We start from the raw sequence: 15792 nt of genomic DNA on the forward strand, positions 1-15792 counted from the left end.
TTTTTTGGCTTGTGGTTTGAGGTGTGGATTCATAACGGTGACAAATGATGAACCCTTGAAAGATCTGTCAAGCTCAAGGAACTGGAAGGAATTTTTCCTTCTTGGTGAGACCATGCTGGATGTCCTGTTGGGTCTGGCTTACCCGTGAGTAACTGTGCTGTTGGGTGGAGGTTTTCTCCTTTCTGCAGGAGCCCAGACTGGATGATGGCCTGTGACAGCGATGGGAACGAGTGATAGTGCTTGGCTAGCACACCGAGGTCATTTCACACCACGCAGACGTGTCGGGGACGATGTGCCAAGTGAGCAAAGAAGGTGGAGGGTGTGACAGAGGAGAAGCCTGGGAGGGGCACAGGGTGTAGGATGGGGTGCTGGCACATCTGGAGGTGGGACGGAGAAACTTGCAGAAGGATTTGTGGGCTGGGGCTGGCGTGAGCTTGGGCGTGTGCTGGATCTGCTTGTCCTCCCTTCTGCTGCCTTATCTCCTGGCTTGGGGCAGGAGGCCTCCCAGCACTGCTGCTGGCCGGAGGGCATCCTTGCATAATCCAACAGCTTTCTTCTCCATCTGTGCAGCTTTTTCCTCTCTGCTCACGACTCGGGTGTTGCTGACCATGGGAGTGAGAGATGAAACCTGACTGGAGCTCACCAGGCTGCTGGTTGCTTTTCCTATGTGCTTTGAGCATACAGATATCCTTGTTAGGGAGAGAGGGCTGCCTCACATGCAGATCTCACAGGAGGTGCTGGAATGAGGAAAGCTCTGTGAGTGGCATCTCATTACAACATCTGGTGGTTTTGTTTTGTCAGAATATCTAAATGAATTGCAGAAAAGCCATGATTTGCATGGATTTGATGCAAGGATTTGGTCACAATGGTTTCCAGTAGGCTTGTGGGTTAGGATGGCATTGGGTTGTGTCTCAGTGAGTCTTAATGGAAGAGCATGCTGGAGCTGGTCAGATCTGGTTGACTTCTGTGAGTGTGGTGCAGTGCAGAGGTGAGAGCATTTTGGTGGTGCTTGCAGCTCCTCTGGTACCAGCAAGGAGAGGGGTTTGCATCTTTATGGCAGCAAAGAAACCATGGTGTGTGCAGTGCTCTGGGTCCAGCTCTGGCAAGGCTTTGCTGAAGGAGGCCAAGCAGCTGGAGGTACAGCCAGCAGAAATGGGACCTGCAGGAGTGAGTTAGCTGGGAAGGTGAGCATGCCCAAGTCGTGGCCCCCATCTCATCTGTGTGAGACAGGCTGCTCTTGCTTGCTTCACGTCCTCGCAGCTCAGTGTGGGACAGTGCTGCTGCACCTCTGCCAAATCAGAAGTGGGCATGAGCACTGCTCCATGTCTGCAGCAGATGCAGGCTCAGCAAAGCAACTGCAGCACCTCCATCCTTCCTTCCCACTCGGGTCCCTGCTAACTATGTGTGCAGCTTGCAGGGGCTGAGCAAGCAGGCTTCTCCCAGCATCCATCCCTGGGCTTCCAGCTTGGTTTCTTCTCCAGCAGCAGCCACATGCCCTTTCCACAGCCCACACAGTTTTTCTTGGGTTGCAGGAGCCCTGGCAGCAGGCTATCAGAGCTGACGTCCCTGCCAGGACTCCGGCCAGACCAGCTTTTCTTCTTCCCTTATCACCTTCAGCTTCAGGAGCAGGGAAGCTGCTGTGCAGCTGCTGAGCTGTGGCAGAGCTTTTGTTTTTGGCAGCCAAGGGAGAGAGCTGAAGAGTTGTGATGGCTGCGGAGGGACCACCTAAGAGAGCATGGGAGGTTGGCAGGAAAGAGCATTGAACAAAGGAATGGCAAATTGATGTTGAAACTCCTGGAAGGGGGAAAGAGTTATTGCTGTAGAGAAGGAGAAATAACATGGGAGCACGGGGATGGCTTGTCACTAGATGGAGTGAATGGTCCCACGGGGATTTATTTTCAGCTTCTGGCAAGTTCAGCCCTATTCCTTGTGGGATTAGGTCTCTTCTTTCTTGACCTGTTGCTGGGCTCGGCTCTGGGGAGCTGAGCTGGCAGCCAGCATCTCCTCCAGCACTGCTACAGTGTGGTGGTCTGGGCTGTCAGCACCCGTTTGACATGGAGCAGAAGAGTCACCTTCAAGAGTGCTGGGACCAGAAAGGGAATCTCTGAGCTCTTGTAGCCTTCAGCAGTGACTTTTCTGGGGACTCTTTGGCCACCTGGTCCTTAAGGTGAAAGGCTCCATGTGTGAGGATGGAAGTTAAAAGAGCCAAGGGGACATCTTTTCCAGCCTGGATGAAGTGCTGGAGCAGATCCTGCTGGGCTGTAGGCAGGGTGTAAGCGACCTTTTGGAAAGTCACCTGTGCAAGAACTAGGAACGTACCCTTAGGACGTGGATGGAACCACAGGAGGACTCTTCTTGCCTTGCATCTGCCCTTGGGAACCTGGTGAACTGCAGAAGGGACCCCACCATCTCCTGTAGATGATGGCAGGGATGATGTGCTGCTGTAGAAGGAGAGAGAACGTGGGCAGACCTCAGCTGTCCCTCTCTGGAGCCAGCTGGAGCCATCAGGAATCCCTGCAGCAGCTCCCGGTGACGTGAGTGCCTGAATGGCTGCCCCATTGGGACCCCTCACACCAGGAGAGGGGTGAGCTACGGCAACAAAAATGCATCCTTCCACTTTGGGTGACTGCTCCCACTTTGAGATGAAAACATTTGTTCCTGAAATTGGAGTCATTCCTGGGATTGCAACACCCAGGCTGTGTTTCCAATTAATCTGCTGAAGTCGTCATGCATTTCCAAGTGCCTTGGCTCAGCAGAGAGAAATCTGGCACTGGGCTGGCTCTGAAATGCCAGCTGAGATGTGCATGGTATGAAACGAGGAGAAAGCAGCCCTGGTGCACCCAGATCCTGGCAGCTGGCATGGGATCATGGGGGAGGGCACGGGGCAGCTGTGATGTGGCTATGGGGATGTGGTGGAACACAGAGCAGCTCCCTCCTGGGATGGAGGGAGGTTTGGAATAGTTGTCGAATGACCATCGGGTTTTTCCTGCCTGGTTTCCTTCTGTTTCTGGGTGTGTGTTTTCTTTTGGGGCGAAGGGGGGGGTGAAGTGAGTTATGCTCAGTCTGTTCGCTGCGTCTGCATGAGGATATTTACAGCCTGACTGCTGCAGCAGTGCTCGCTGGGGTGTTGGTGATGGATCAGCCCTGACACTTTCCCTGTCCTCCTCTTGGGGTGCTTCTACACCCCAGAGAGATGGGCTCAAAGCCGGAGGGGTGCCTTGTTTGGAGCAGGTGGGTGCCTGCAGTGCGATAGCCTGCGTGCTCCTGGCTTTGTCTGCTGCTCCCTTCTGCTGAGTCTAGCAAGCCAGCACGTGGCACAGCACAAGTGCAGAAGCCAGCCTTTAAATGCTTCTCTCAGTTGGAATTGGCAGATCCCTGGAATCAGCAGGTGGGATGCAGCGAGGGGCAGCACCGTGGGATGCAACACAAACCCGCTGCCATCCCTGCATGGACTTTGCTGTGCTGCTGGAGGCTGAGGCAGCTCCCCTGGAACATTGCACCTGAGTCTCTGCAGCAGCAGCGGGTCCTGGTGCTGCATCTCCATCTCAATCAGCATTCCAGGTAGCTGCAGGAAGGACAAGAGAGTCCCTGCACAGGATTGCCTTTGCAGAAGGCGGGCTGGCTTGGAGCTGGAAGTGACCTGACAGATTCTTCATCTCCCATGTGGTTTATTTATTTATTATTATTATTATTTTCTTTTTGGAGAAATGAAATTGGATCTCAAGGCTTGTCCCAGCTGGGTGGGAGTGGTGCATTGCGTTCGCCCAAACGCTCATGGAAAAGCCGAGCTTGCGTAGAAATCTTCCCTTTCCAAGAATGAGGCTGAGGCCCCCTCCCTCCTGAGTCAGCAGGGGTGATGGATGGGGAAGCTCAGCACTCTCCTGCTGCTGGGGTCACCGCTGCCTTTTCCCTTCAGGGGTCTGTATGGAGCATGCAAATGCTTTTCACCCTTTGGAACCTGGAGCGTGGACGCAGCATCCTCCAGCTCCCTTCTGGCTGTGCCGCTGGTTTCCCTGCAGCAAAACCACTTTGTCTAGAGCTGGAAAGTGTTAAGGGAGGACAGTGACAAGTCCACTCCCAGATTGGATCATGTTTGCTTTCCCATCTGTGAGGGCAGCACCGGGGCAGTGCGTTCTTCTGCTGAGTGCCGTGTGAGCCTGCGCACCCTCCTTGGAGGCCAGCATGAGCAGATGCGTAAGAGCCTGAAAGAAGGCAGGGAAGCGAGGAGAGGTGGGGGAGGGCAAGTTAACCCACTGGTGTGTAGTGCTACAGTGCATCAAATTCTGCTGGTTTCCCACGTTTTGCTCTGTGAATAGAGCTTTCCAATGTGTTGGAATAGCCTCTGCTGCGTAGACGTTTTGCAAGCGAGGATGTAAGCTTTCTATATTTGCTTGCAAGACAATAACACTGCTGCTTTCTATTTTTAACGTGTCATGAGGGACAAAAATGCACTCGGGAGCCTTTGGGGAGTGGAGCAGCTGGGCTGCGGATGGGATGGCAGCGGTGCAGTGAGCAGCAGCTGCTGTGAGAGTGCCTGGTTCCACTTTGCAGCAGGTACAGAGAGCTCATGCTGGGCAGGGCTGGTGGGGATGCAGAGCCCTCGCTGCCTGCATGATGCTCATTGTCCTTCCCCTGCTGCCCTGGGCTCAGCAGAGAAGTACGGAGCTGTTTGGTGTTGTCCCTCCTCTTCCTGCTCCTGTTTCTCTTGCTATTAAGGCTATGAGTTCTTCTGCCAGCCTCACCCACTCACAAGCAGTGGGTTTACGTTGGTGTGGGTTGCTTGCAGGGTTTTCTGGCTGCTGATGTGCATGCTGGAGCAGGGGTGGGCACGTCACCGCTCCTTTGGAGCAGACAGTGAGGACTTAGTGTTGGACTTGCTCCCTGGGGGCTTAGTTTCACCTCCTAGGCTGGATGCAAGGAAGGGATCTTCTGCTCTCTTGTTGGTTTGCTTTTCTCCTTGTGCAGTGCAAAAGCCCACCAGCTTCAGGACTGGGGTTCATCCCAAACCTGGCTGCTGGGCACAAGGGTACAGCAATCTGAGCATGGACAGGGTTTGCACTTGGCAACAAAGAGGCAGCTTGGGCTGTGTGTCTCATCTTGCCTTCCTTCTACTTCTCAATCCCTTTGGAGCTGAGTTTGGCTCTGGTTTTACTGTCCTGGGCTGGGTGCAGCTGCACAGGGCCGGGACAATGGCAGGAAGCTGCTGGCCGTGCTGTCCTCGTTGCTGGCCAGGCACTGGGGCTGAGTGGAGCCGCCTCCGCTGCTCCTCCCGTGCTATTTCCATCGTATTGTGCGGAGGAGAGGAAGGATGTTTCCAGCCTTCTTCCTTTCTGCCTCAAAGGGATGTGGGGAGGGGGCGGGGAATGGATTTTGCTGGCTGCCCGTTGTGCAAAGGGCTTGGAAGCACCATCCTGCTATGCCCAGGTTGAAGGGCTGCTGCACCTTCATAGAACGATGTAGGATGCTGCTGCAACTTCAGGCCGAGGCAGGAATCCTTCCCTCGTTTGTAAAATGAATGTGCTGGAACACGAGCTTCATTATGATCTATCTTATTGCACATTCCCCTTTGCAGAGCCTTTGCCGTTTCCACCTGCTGCTGCGTGGGGCCCAGGTGCCAGCCACCTGCCTGAGCCCACGCAAAGCTGCCCTGTTTATTTTGTCTAAAAGCAATATCCCCAAAAGGAGGAGGAGTAGAAGACGATGGGGGGGAGAGGGAATACCCACTCCAGCTTAATTGCATTTAATGAGCCTGATGGGGCTGGCTGCCAGCAGGACAGGGCTTTGCCAAGGTTCTTGCTTGCCCGTGAGAACCACAGGGGTGTGGTAGCTGTGCCTGGTTCTGCAGCTGCTAGGAGAGATCCCAGGGCTCCCACCAACCTCTGCCACGCTCATCCTGCTGTGGGGTGGCTGCATGGGGCGTGCTGGCCATGGGGGATGCCCAGTGACTCCTTGGAGTGACTGTCAAAGGGATTGGGAGGATCTCTTGCAGGTGCTGGAGCCTTGAGCATCCTCGGGGCTGAGTGCAACCCTGCAGCGTGCACCCAGTGAGGTGATATTTGGGGTCCTGGGTGGTGATGTGGTTTTGGCACCAGCTCCGCGTGGTGGTCTTATATCCACCAAGGAGACACTGGGGTAAGCTAACGCTGATGCTTTGGGATCTCGAGGGCTTACTTTGCTATTTTTCTTTCTCAAGCAGCTCAGCAGCAGGATTGGTCCAGCATTCTGGGCAGCATTGCTATGTGAGCACACAGTGTGCCCTGCTGCACCCTCTGTGCCCTACTTTGGCTGCTGGGGACACCCATGTCCTGCAGCTGCTGTGTGCCTGCTCTTCCTGTTCTTTCCTGGCCAGATCTGGGATGAACCCTGCTCAGACCTGGCCCTGCTGCCTTGTGTGGCTTTTCCAACCTTTGCTGCATTTCCCTGCTTCAGTCCAGCAGCAAACCCAGCTGCACACATGCACCTGTGCTGACCCAGGGTGGTTGCCACTGGTGTCCCTATGGGAGTGTAGGAGTGTTTGCTGGATCCAGGCACACTTCAGCTCCATCTGTGCTGAGGATTTGATGCCTGCACCTTGCCCCACTGCACCAGCTTAGAGCTGAAGGATTCATTTTGCAGCTTCTTGGTGAGGACCCAGGGCAAAGGATGCCAGAAATGTACCTGTGCAGGAAATTGAAAGTGTTGGTGGCTTCCTTCCTCTGACATAAATAGCCTGAACACCGCATCTCAGCTTTAGTGCTGGTTGGAGAGAGATGCTGAAGCACTGTGAGCCCTGTTCCCTGTACATCCCGTTCCCTATGAGCCATGCCAGTGCTGTTCTTCCTACTCCTTGCTCTCTAGCTCTCTGGATTGCATTGGGCTCGAGTTATTTTTACCTTTTTTCATGACCAAATCTGGCTTCTATCCCCAGCGTTGGACCTCAGCCAGCGTTTGCCAAAGGGGTTTCCTTCTCTACAGCCTGCAGAAAGGCCTTGATTAAAGGGCAGATCCCCTTGAGGAGTCACTGGGTATTGTGGGAGCTGAGGCTTTTGTCTCAGCAATTCCACATCAAGCAAAGCACCGCTTGTGAGCTCCGAGCTCCTCCCTGGGGGGTTATGAGTCAAGCTGGGCTCTTGCTGTGTTGCACGCAGCAATTAAAATGAGAAGGAGGGGAAAAAAAAAAGGGCTGAGTTGGAACATTGGTGACAGCACAGCAGCGACCCAGAGCTAAGCAAGGCTGCTGCAATCCCTTATGCAAAGGGGATGGAGAGCTGGCTGCTGGGTGGGATGCTGAGCACACCTGCCTCGTGCACCCAGTAACACTGGGAACCCTCAAGAGATGCTTTGGGCAGCAGAGCAGGGCTGCCACAGTCCAAACCGGTTGGGAACGCTCTCCTCCACTTGTGCAAACGGTTGGTAATTGAGGGAGAGGTTTATGTAATCGTTTGATCTCTCCTCTGCTTCCCTTGGCACGGAGGCAACATCCTCTCGTGCTGATGTAAGGAGCCGGTGCGGGAAGGCGAGGCGTCCTGCGTGCTGCTCGGGGCTCTGCACCCACCTGCTCCGGGTGCAGGGAGAGCTGCTAGAGCCTCAGCAAAGCTCTGGGAGCACTGCTGGAGGGCGGTGGTGCTGAGGCTGGACACTGTCTCCTTCTGGAGCCTGTGCTGAGGGAGGAGATGGTGCTGCTGGAAGACGTCGGGGTGCTGGAGTTTGGGCACGGCACGAGGACTTACTTGCTTGGAGCTGCTGCACATCACCTGCTTTCATCTCCTCCTGTGAGGCTTGGTGGTATTTGAGGCTTCAGGAGCAGGCTGTGGGATCACCTCTTCTGCTGCTGTTGTGGGATCTGTGCCTGCAAGGTGAGGAGGTGCACCATGCTGCGGGCTGCACTGCAGACCCAGCCCAGGCTGTGATACCAGGTGAGGGGCTTTGGGGAAGGAATCCAACGGGGAGGGATGGTTCCTCTCCGTGCTCTGCTTGGCTAAGGACTTTTCCTGCTTCTTGGCACTTTCCAACAGCAGAAGCTGCCCACGTGACTCTGGGGAGCACACAGAGCTGCTGGCTTTGCCGTCAGCAAGGCTCTTTGGTCCTGGATTTCTATGGATCTCAGGGGAGAACTGCAGCTGGGGGGAGACTTCCCAGGGACAGCTCGGGTGCTGCTCTTTGGGATGGGTGGAAACTGCAGCCATAGGTGTCCAGCTGTGGCAGGGATAGATGCTATATCCCCCCCCCCCGTGGGCTGTCAGCCCCACTTTGTGCTGCTGACAAGGATGCAGTTTCTCTGCAGAGAAATCAATTAAAATAAAGCAAGAAGTACTTAGTACTTATTCCTATGCTGCCTGCCCATGGCTTGATTCAGTCCTGTGCCCTCAGCTTTGCCCCTGTGCCTGAATGCTCTCAAACTTAGGCTTGAACCACCACCAGGTTTCCAGGCTCATCTCTCTCTGCACGGATGTGCTCAATGCTTTGAAGGTTTTAAAAGCCCCCCCTACAGCAGGGGCAGTATGGGGAGGTGCTGAGCTGCTGGCATGCATGCAGGATGCTGTGGGAGCTGTGCAGAATGTGAAGGAAGCTGCTTGGTTTAAGCATTGCTTGAAGGAAAATTCAGGGCTGGGAATACAATTTGGGGCTCTGGGGGTAATTCTATGGTGCAGGGTTACCTGGAATCCTCTTGACCGCCTTTGCCCTGCAGGCAAAACACTTCGGAGGCCAAACCCAACATGTGGATTTGGGAGCACTTTGAAAAGCTGCCTTGGATAAGGCACCAAAACACAGCTGCACGGAGCTGCTGGCTGCATTGTGGGCACCCACATCCCTGCTGAAGGGGCAGCTGGACCTTGTGTGTGCAGGAAGAGCAAGCAGGAATGCATTGCTGAGTGCTGGAGGGTTCCTGAGTCCTCTGGCACACTGTGTCCTCTGCTTGGTAATGATGCTGCAGGTACAGAGTGCTCCTACCTGGATGGAAGGGGTTTTCTTTTCCCCTTTTGTATTTCAGATAGGGAGAATAGCCCAGCGAAATCAAGATTGGACTTTTGCATCTCCCAGCTCGTTGCCAGCATTAATAAGAGCTGCAGCTCCAGGTGCAAAGCATTTTGCTCTGATGCTTGTGTAATGCAACCTGACCCCAGCAGCAAGCTGTGAGATTTTGGGTCCTGGAGTCATAAGTTTCAAAATGTAACTGCACGTATTTGTGGGGAGAAAATTCCTGGGAGTGCTATTAAATGTCTGACTCAAAGGTCATGAGCTGCAAATAACCAGTGGGAGTCATCCTAGCCAGCCCTGGGCTGTTTGCTGCCTTATGTGGGTCTCATTTATGGCTCAGGTTCTGATTTAGGTGCTGGAAATACCTCAGTAATGTGTTTTGCTCACAGGTGTATGTGTATGGAGTTGCTGGTTCCAGGTGCGTTGCTTTTAGTGGTGGCTCATGCTTTGGTTACAAGGGTAAGGTGGGTACAGCTGCCGGGCTTCAGTCATCAGGTGCCTTGGATTTTTCTGCAGGGGAGGAAAAGAAAATGAGGTTTGGAAGAGTCAGAGCGAAGGAAAGATGCAGTTATACCCTTGTGGAAAAAGTCTTTAGGGCTCGTCATAGAGATGCATCATCCCCTTCTTGTTTTGGAGCAGGAATGTGATGTCTGGTAGGGAGGAGTGGGACCCACCCACATCATGCCCTTGGGGTTGGAGTGAGCATCAGCTCCCCATGCTGCCCCTGCAGGCCTGGGGAGGAGAAAAACACCCAAATGCTCTGATTTTATGGGGTCTGTGCGAGCAGAGGGACACATGGAACATCCCCATAGGGCTGCAGCACCCACATGCCACATCCCTCCCCTCTGCAGTAGGGTGAAGATAACGGGATGATGATGCTTTTCCCATCTTTGTGGGGAGCACAGTGTTCAGCCCCATAATTAAAGCCACTATCTCAGTATGTACGTGCGCCCTAAGGGCTGCAGGGAGGTTATGTGAGGTACCCCCAGCTCTGGGATTTCCTATTGCTGGAGTCCCAGCTTTGTGATCTTAACATTATTTCAACATAATCTATTTTTTTCTGTGTGTGTGTGTGTGTGGTTTCTTATTTAAGTGTTTTTAATTTGAACAAATCTCCCTCCGGCTGGTTATTTTTTGTTGTTGCTTGTGCGTGGCTCTGGAGAAAACCTTTTCCTTTTTTTATTTCAGAGGAATGTTTTTAATCACATGCATTTTTCAACCCGGCTGAACCCTGAACCTTTCACAGCTCATCAGCAAAAGATGGGAAAGGGGTTTCAAGAAGTGCATTTAGCTGCAGCTCAGAGCTGTGGGGCTGTGTGAAGACCCGGAGGTGAAGGGCTGCAAAGACCCACAGCTTGCTTTGCTCCATGCATTTATACCATTTGCTTCTGCCTTTATTTCCCTATTATATAAGCTCAGCTCACTGCTGCTCATGCCTGGTTAAAAGCCAGGAGGATAGCAAAGCAAAGATTTCTTGTTGCTTTCTGTTTTCACTGGTTCCCCATTGCCCCAGCAGAGAGTGAGCTGCACCAATACAGTAATGCACTCAAGACTGAGAAAGCACCAGCACAAAGAGCATGGCAAGGTAGGAGAAGCCCCACATCCAGTGCTCAGAGGGCACTTGCAGCAGGCATCATCCCAAGGAGGAGATAGCATAGAAAGCAGAAGCTTTACTGCAGGAAAAAGCAGCAGGAAAATGCCTATAACCTGCATGGAACCACGTTCACTCTCACCCTGCAGCTTTCCCAGGGCCTGTTGCAATCTCCCCTTTCCACAGAGGAAGGGTGGAGCTGCAGTGTGACCTGCACAGGTGGGGAAGGTTTGTGCAATGGGTTCACTTGCCCTGGGCCATCGCCTCCACATGGGGCCCCACTGCTTTCCCCTCCTTGGCTTCCTCTGGGCGCGCTGGCAGAGCAGTGTTTTCCTCCTTGCCACCTGCTTGCACCCAGTGACCCAGAAAAACAACCCTGGCACGGTGGCACTCACAGGGGTGACTTCACCCCTTATTGCATGAGCAGTGCTGTGCTTGCATTGCACCCCGAAGACCCTCCTCCGTGCTGTTCCATGCATGGTTTGTGCAGGAGAATTGGTGTGTCCTTGCAGCGAGGCTGGCTGCATTTTGGTGTGGCAGGGTGATGCGCTGCTGAGCTCCGGTCTTCCCATGTGAATGTTCTAACAAACTAAAAATAATTCACACACACACACACACAAAAAAAGATGTTGGCAGCCAAGAGAAAAGCCTGGCCTCTAATCCTCTTCTTCTATGGGAGCAGGACGCTCGCTTTGCCTTACCCCAATGTCTCTGCAGTGGGTTTGGAGCATCCCTGTGTCAACCCCTCTATATTGGGTTTGTCCTCGTGGCACTGGGGGCTTGCAGGGATCCCCTGGAGGCTGTGGGGATGGGAGCAGCCCCCTGGGAGCCCTTGCAGTGCTGGGTTTGACTCCAGGCCCTTCCTTGGGGTGAAGGGAAGAGGAGGAGCGCACTGCTGGCCGCCTGCCCCCGTCATGCGGAGCTCCAGAGAGAGGAGCTGTGTGCTGTAGCTCTTGGCTCACATCCCAGCTGTGAACCCCACGTGAATTCAAGCCACGGAGGGAGCTGACAGCTGAACCCAGCAGCCCTTAAGGAAGGAAAGGGGCTGAGTGGGGGCACCTGGATCTGTAGGAGGGGTGGGTGGCAGCCCTGGGTTGCTGTGGGTCCCAGGGAGTGAGGCTGGGAAGCAGCTGTGCCCTGGCACTCGGTGCGCGGAGCAGCGCTGGTGCCTCTTGGCTGCAGGGATGCTCGACTGCCTTTTTCCTGGCTTGGGGCACGCAGTGAGGAGTTGTTTTTCTGGCTGCTGTCCCACACGGCCTCCCTCCCTCTCCTTCCTTTGTGCTGCTTTGGAGTTTGTTTTTAAAAAGGCTTAAACAAAACCGCCCCTTTTTCTGCCCGGTTGGATGAAGGGGTGAGAATGGGGCTGTGCATGGAGCTCTCTCCGGGTGTTTGGAGCATCATACATGGAGGGAGGCTGGGGCTGCTCTCAGAGCTCCCCTGGATGCCATCAGCTGTGGGGATGGGGGCTGCAGCTTGCTGGGCTGCTCCGGTCCTCCCCGTCCCCTTCCTCAGGGTGTTCCTGCACACACGCAGCTCTCTGTGTATCTCAGAGCCAAGCAATTATGTTTGGAGTAACTCGTGTTATTTTGCTGATGCCTGAAATGTGTTGTTACAAACAACGCTGCGACGCTGGAGAATAAATCTCCAGCAGAGGGAAACGAAGGGAGCTTTACCAAATCCTTTGTTAGTGTGCTGACTTGCCATCTGTTAACGTGGCTTTTTTGTATAGGCAGCATAAAAGCAGGGCAGAGGAATTTGTATGGGAAAGTTGAGTGCTTTAATGAGTGGTTTCTCACTCACTGACTTCACTGCTGTGACCCACAGATTCTCGAGGAAAATCAGGGCCTTATTTCCCCAAATGGAGTTATTTTGGAGGTGGACAACGCAAGCATCTCTTAACAGCAGTTGGCTGCCGTTATACTCAAACTATGCAGTTAATTGCATTAATGCTGATCCCAACCTCTGTGCTTTGGATGCAGGATGGTCTGGATGGATGGGGCTGCAGGCAGTGAGCATCCCTCCATAGGGATGTGGGTAGGTGCTGTTCAAAGTCCCCATCTCCCACCCTGAGGTTTGCTCATTACAGCCCATCCTTGTGCAGCCACGGTGCATTGGGAGAGTGCTGCAGCCCAGCGTCCTCCTCCTCACTGGGTCATGGGAACCATGAGTGGGGAGGAGGCAGCCTTATCGCTCCCATCCTTCAAAATTGCTGATGTTTAGCAGGAATGCAGGGATGGCTGGAGCTCTGCGGAGATGGGAGCGAGCACCGCAGCTGCTTGGGCAGCAGAGGATGAGCTGTCAGCACTGTGAAGGATGTCTGCGTTTTTGGAACTGGAAGAATTGAAGCAAAGGGCTGAGGATGGAGCAGGGGGGGTCTTCTGGCTCAGGGTAACTTGTGTTGGTTCAGATGCATCTCAATGTTGATGCAGCCTATGGGCTGGGGGTCGCAGCACACCCCCTCCTGCTCCAGGACATGGGAGCTCAGCAGCATTCAGCCTCCAGCTGTTATCTTCCACAGCCTCCTATCACCCGGGCTGTAGCAATTAGAACTAATTAGCCAGAGACAAATGAAAGCCCAGGTGGTTATCAAAGAGATGTAGAGAACCAGGTCAAACCCAACCATGGGGCTGGGAGCATCAGCTCCTATGGGCTGAATCTTGTTACGTGTGTCTGGGGGTTTTGCTGTATGGGGAAATGCTGGCCTTATGGATGAGGGGCAGCATTCCCTCCTGGCACTGCAGGAGGCTGTGCTGGGTTTCCCTGTTGCATTGCTGCACGGCAGGGCTGAAGCCTGCAGAGATTTCTCCTACAGTATTGCAGTCGTCAGCACAAGCTCCCTGATGCTGTTGAGGCTGAGATTTGCACAGGGCAGGGTGTGGTTCTCTGCCTATAAAAATAACATTTGCATTTATTATTATTATTTTTTTTTTATATTTAATAATTGGAGCTGCTTCACTACTTAAGGAAAACAATTAGTTCTCAGGCTGCAGTGCCTTCGTCCCTGCAAATGCATTCCCGTGCAGTGTCTTTTAATTCTGGGTTTCCTGCCTACCTGCTTGCTTCCAGCTTCTTTCATTCTATGCTGCAGGGCCTGAAGCATGGAGCTGCCATGGCTGTGTGGTTTTTGGGATGCCACAGATCCACTGGGACTGTCTTTGCATCCTTCAGTTGCTCTTGTGCTTGCTCATCCCCTTTCCACCTGCACGTGCTGTGCTGCATTGAGCATCCCCAGCAACCTGCACTGGATGTGGCTGCTCTGGGGGTGGCAATGTCCCACTGCATCCATCTGGCCTGCAAGACTGCTCCCTCCATCCCTGCTCCTGCAAATGGCACCGTCTGACCTTTGCTGAGGTCTGCTTGTGTAGAGGCAGGGCAGCAGAGGTGGCATTGCTGCTCAGAGGCTGAGCCTCCAAAACAATATTGCATGTTGTGGGGTTTTGTAGCAGCATTACAGCAGTGCCACGCTGCAGGGTAATTGCTGCAAGGCTTTAGGAGCTGTGCGGTAAAAGTCTCTTGCTGCGATGGGTGCTTTAGTCCCTCTCTAGAGAGGGTTGGTTTCAAGTGGTCTTGTGAGGTTTGAAGGGGTTCCCTGTGCAACATGGGAGTGCCTTCAGTTTGCAATGCTGTGCTGTCAGGGAGAGCTGCCTGCAGCGCCTTGGAGGCACTCCAAGGGTGTATAACATACAGGATTTCTGCCTGGATGACGGAGGAGGCTCTCACAGGCAGCAGATGGGATGTGGCAAGCCCTTCTCAACAGCAGGACGCATTCCTTGCAGTGCCCTCCTGCACGTCGGGATATCCTCATCCCCATCCCACTGCTTTCCCAAAGGTGGGAGGCACAGGAGGCCCTTCTGTGTGCTGCTCCTCACCCAGCTGCACCTTTCTTTGTGTCCCAACAGCTGCTGTGACCCCGTGCACCTCTCCACGGGTGCCCCAGGCCGTCCCCATGGACCTGCGCATCGGGCAGCGCGTTGTCAAGCCCGGCTCCGACACGGCGTTACTGGCTCTGAAGCACACACAGCAGCTGCAGCACCAGCTCTTCCTCGCCAGCCTGCACCAGCAGCAAGTGGAGCAGCTTGCCCACCAGCACGTCAGGGTATGGATGCTTCTGAAATACTTTTTTCCCTGTAGGGCGTGCACAACTCGTGGTGCTGTGTGTGTGTCTGCCAGCATAGAACTGTAGGTTGGCTTGGGTTGGAAGGGTCCTTTCCCAGGGGTTTCAGGTCCCCTGGTGCTGACAGTGCCCTCTCCTCTCACAGGTGACCATGGAGACCTCGCACCGTGAAGCAGAGCCTGGGCAGCAGGAGCAGGAGCTGCGGCAGATCCTTAATAAGGACAAGAGCAAACGAAGTAAGAGCCTCGGTGTTTTGTGACATGTGGCATCTCCACCTGAGGAGGCAGTACCCAAAATCAGGGGGACCAAGTGGATGGGGAGTGAGGGTAAAGCAGCTTAAAGCAGGGGCTCAGCAGGTGGTGCTGCCTTTAACCAGGCTATGCTCTGCATGCTCTTGGTCTGAGCATCTCTGTCTTGAGTATCAGAGAGCTTCAGGAAAAGAGTGTGGGGAAGCCTGGATCCTTGTGAGCAGGGAGCTACACCCAATAGCTGCATCATGGAACTCACTAGCCAGGATTTGTCCTTTGTGTCCTTTTTATTGGTGCCAACCAAGTGGTAGCAGTAGATCCCTGCTTTGGTGTTACACTATGCCCAACAGCCACTGCAGTGCTGCAGTCAAAACTGGTGGTGCTTGTGCTCCTCCATGTACAAGGCAAGGCACAAATTGCCTTCCAGAGCTGACAGATCCAAGGCTGGAGCACAGGAGGGATCGATGGGGGGGTGCTGAGAGCTGGCAGGAAGGTTTGCACCATGCAGGAGAGCAAACCTTCTGCTGCAATCTCCCTGCGCCATCTAGTGCCTGCTGCACCAGGAGCTTGCCGGGCCTTTGGAGGTGCAGAACTCTTCAGTGCAGCTGTTCCCTGTTTCCATGAGCCTTCTGCCCACCTGCCCTTTGAGTCTGAGCTCTCTCAGGATGCTCATATTTTTCCAGTGATATTTTTCCTGCTGAGGTGCAGGATAGGCAGAGCCACATCAGCTGCTAATCATCAACATGTAACACCCACAGGTGCAGTGGCCAGCACAGTGGTGAAGCAGAAACTGGCTGAGGTCATCCTGAAGAAGCAGCAGGCAGCAGCTTTGGAAAGAACCAGCAACCCCAACCCTCCAGCAATGCCATACAGGTAAAACA

General features: G+C 53.9%; 1 protein-coding gene across 13 annotated transcripts in view; it reads left to right on the forward strand.

The window, feature by feature from the left end:
- HDAC7 (histone deacetylase 7) overlaps positions 1–15792 on the forward strand; it is a 58522-nt gene that overhangs the window by 32563 nt on the left and 10167 nt on the right. For 11 of the 13 annotated variants that reach the window (XM_072358004.1, XM_072358008.1, XM_072358003.1 and 8 more), the window contains 3 exons: positions 14449–14645; positions 14809–14899; positions 15670–15784. In XM_072358004.1, the coding sequence (XP_072214105.1) occupies positions 14449–14645; positions 14809–14899; positions 15670–15784 (403 nt within the window). Of the gene's footprint in view, positions 1–7202; positions 7896–14448; positions 14646–14808; positions 14900–15669; positions 15785–15792 lie in introns of those variants that run through there. The other 2 variants (XM_072358007.1, XM_072358010.1) reach the window with 2 other exon arrangements.

This window comes from Excalfactoria chinensis, chromosome 28, assembly GCF_039878825.1.
Source record: "Excalfactoria chinensis isolate bCotChi1 chromosome 28, bCotChi1.hap2, whole genome shotgun sequence".
Taxonomy (NCBI): domain Eukaryota; kingdom Metazoa; phylum Chordata; class Aves; order Galliformes; family Phasianidae; genus Excalfactoria; species Excalfactoria chinensis.